This window comes from Penaeus monodon, chromosome 15 (assembly GCF_015228065.2).
Source record: "Penaeus monodon isolate SGIC_2016 chromosome 15, NSTDA_Pmon_1, whole genome shotgun sequence".
Taxonomy (NCBI): domain Eukaryota; kingdom Metazoa; phylum Arthropoda; class Malacostraca; order Decapoda; family Penaeidae; genus Penaeus; species Penaeus monodon.
This window is the reverse complement of record NC_051400.1, coordinates 20,183,555-20,183,766: the sequence shown is the minus strand read 5'-3', so window position 1 is coordinate 20,183,766 and position 212 is coordinate 20,183,555. Positions and strand designations below refer to the sequence as shown.

The following is a 212-nucleotide window of genomic DNA, read 5'->3' as shown; positions in this document are numbered from 1 at the left end:
TAAGATTCATTCCGATAGGTGTGTAGCAGCCGCTAGGCGCCGGGCCAGTCAGGAAAGAGTCGTGTACTTACAGAGCTGGTCTCTTCGCCCGAGATGAAGACTCTCTGGTAGTAAGGAACGTAATCCGCCTCATCCACCTCGAACTCCGGGTCTTCGTGTTCGTCCAGCGCCGTTTCGGAAGGCTCGTAGCGGGACGTTCGTTCGGCCACTCT

The 212-nt window shown here is 56.6% G+C and overlaps 1 protein-coding gene across 1 annotated transcript in view; it reads right to left on the bottom strand.

The window, feature by feature from the left end:
* LOC119581807 (AMP deaminase 2-like) overlaps positions 1 to 212 on the bottom strand; it is a gene marked incomplete in the record, with an annotated part of 169,661 nt that overhangs the window by 142,485 nt on the left and 26,964 nt on the right. Inside the window, 1 exon segment of the mRNA XM_037929940.1 lies at positions 72 to 210. Within this exon segment, the coding sequence (XP_037785868.1) occupies positions 72 to 210 (139 nt within the window).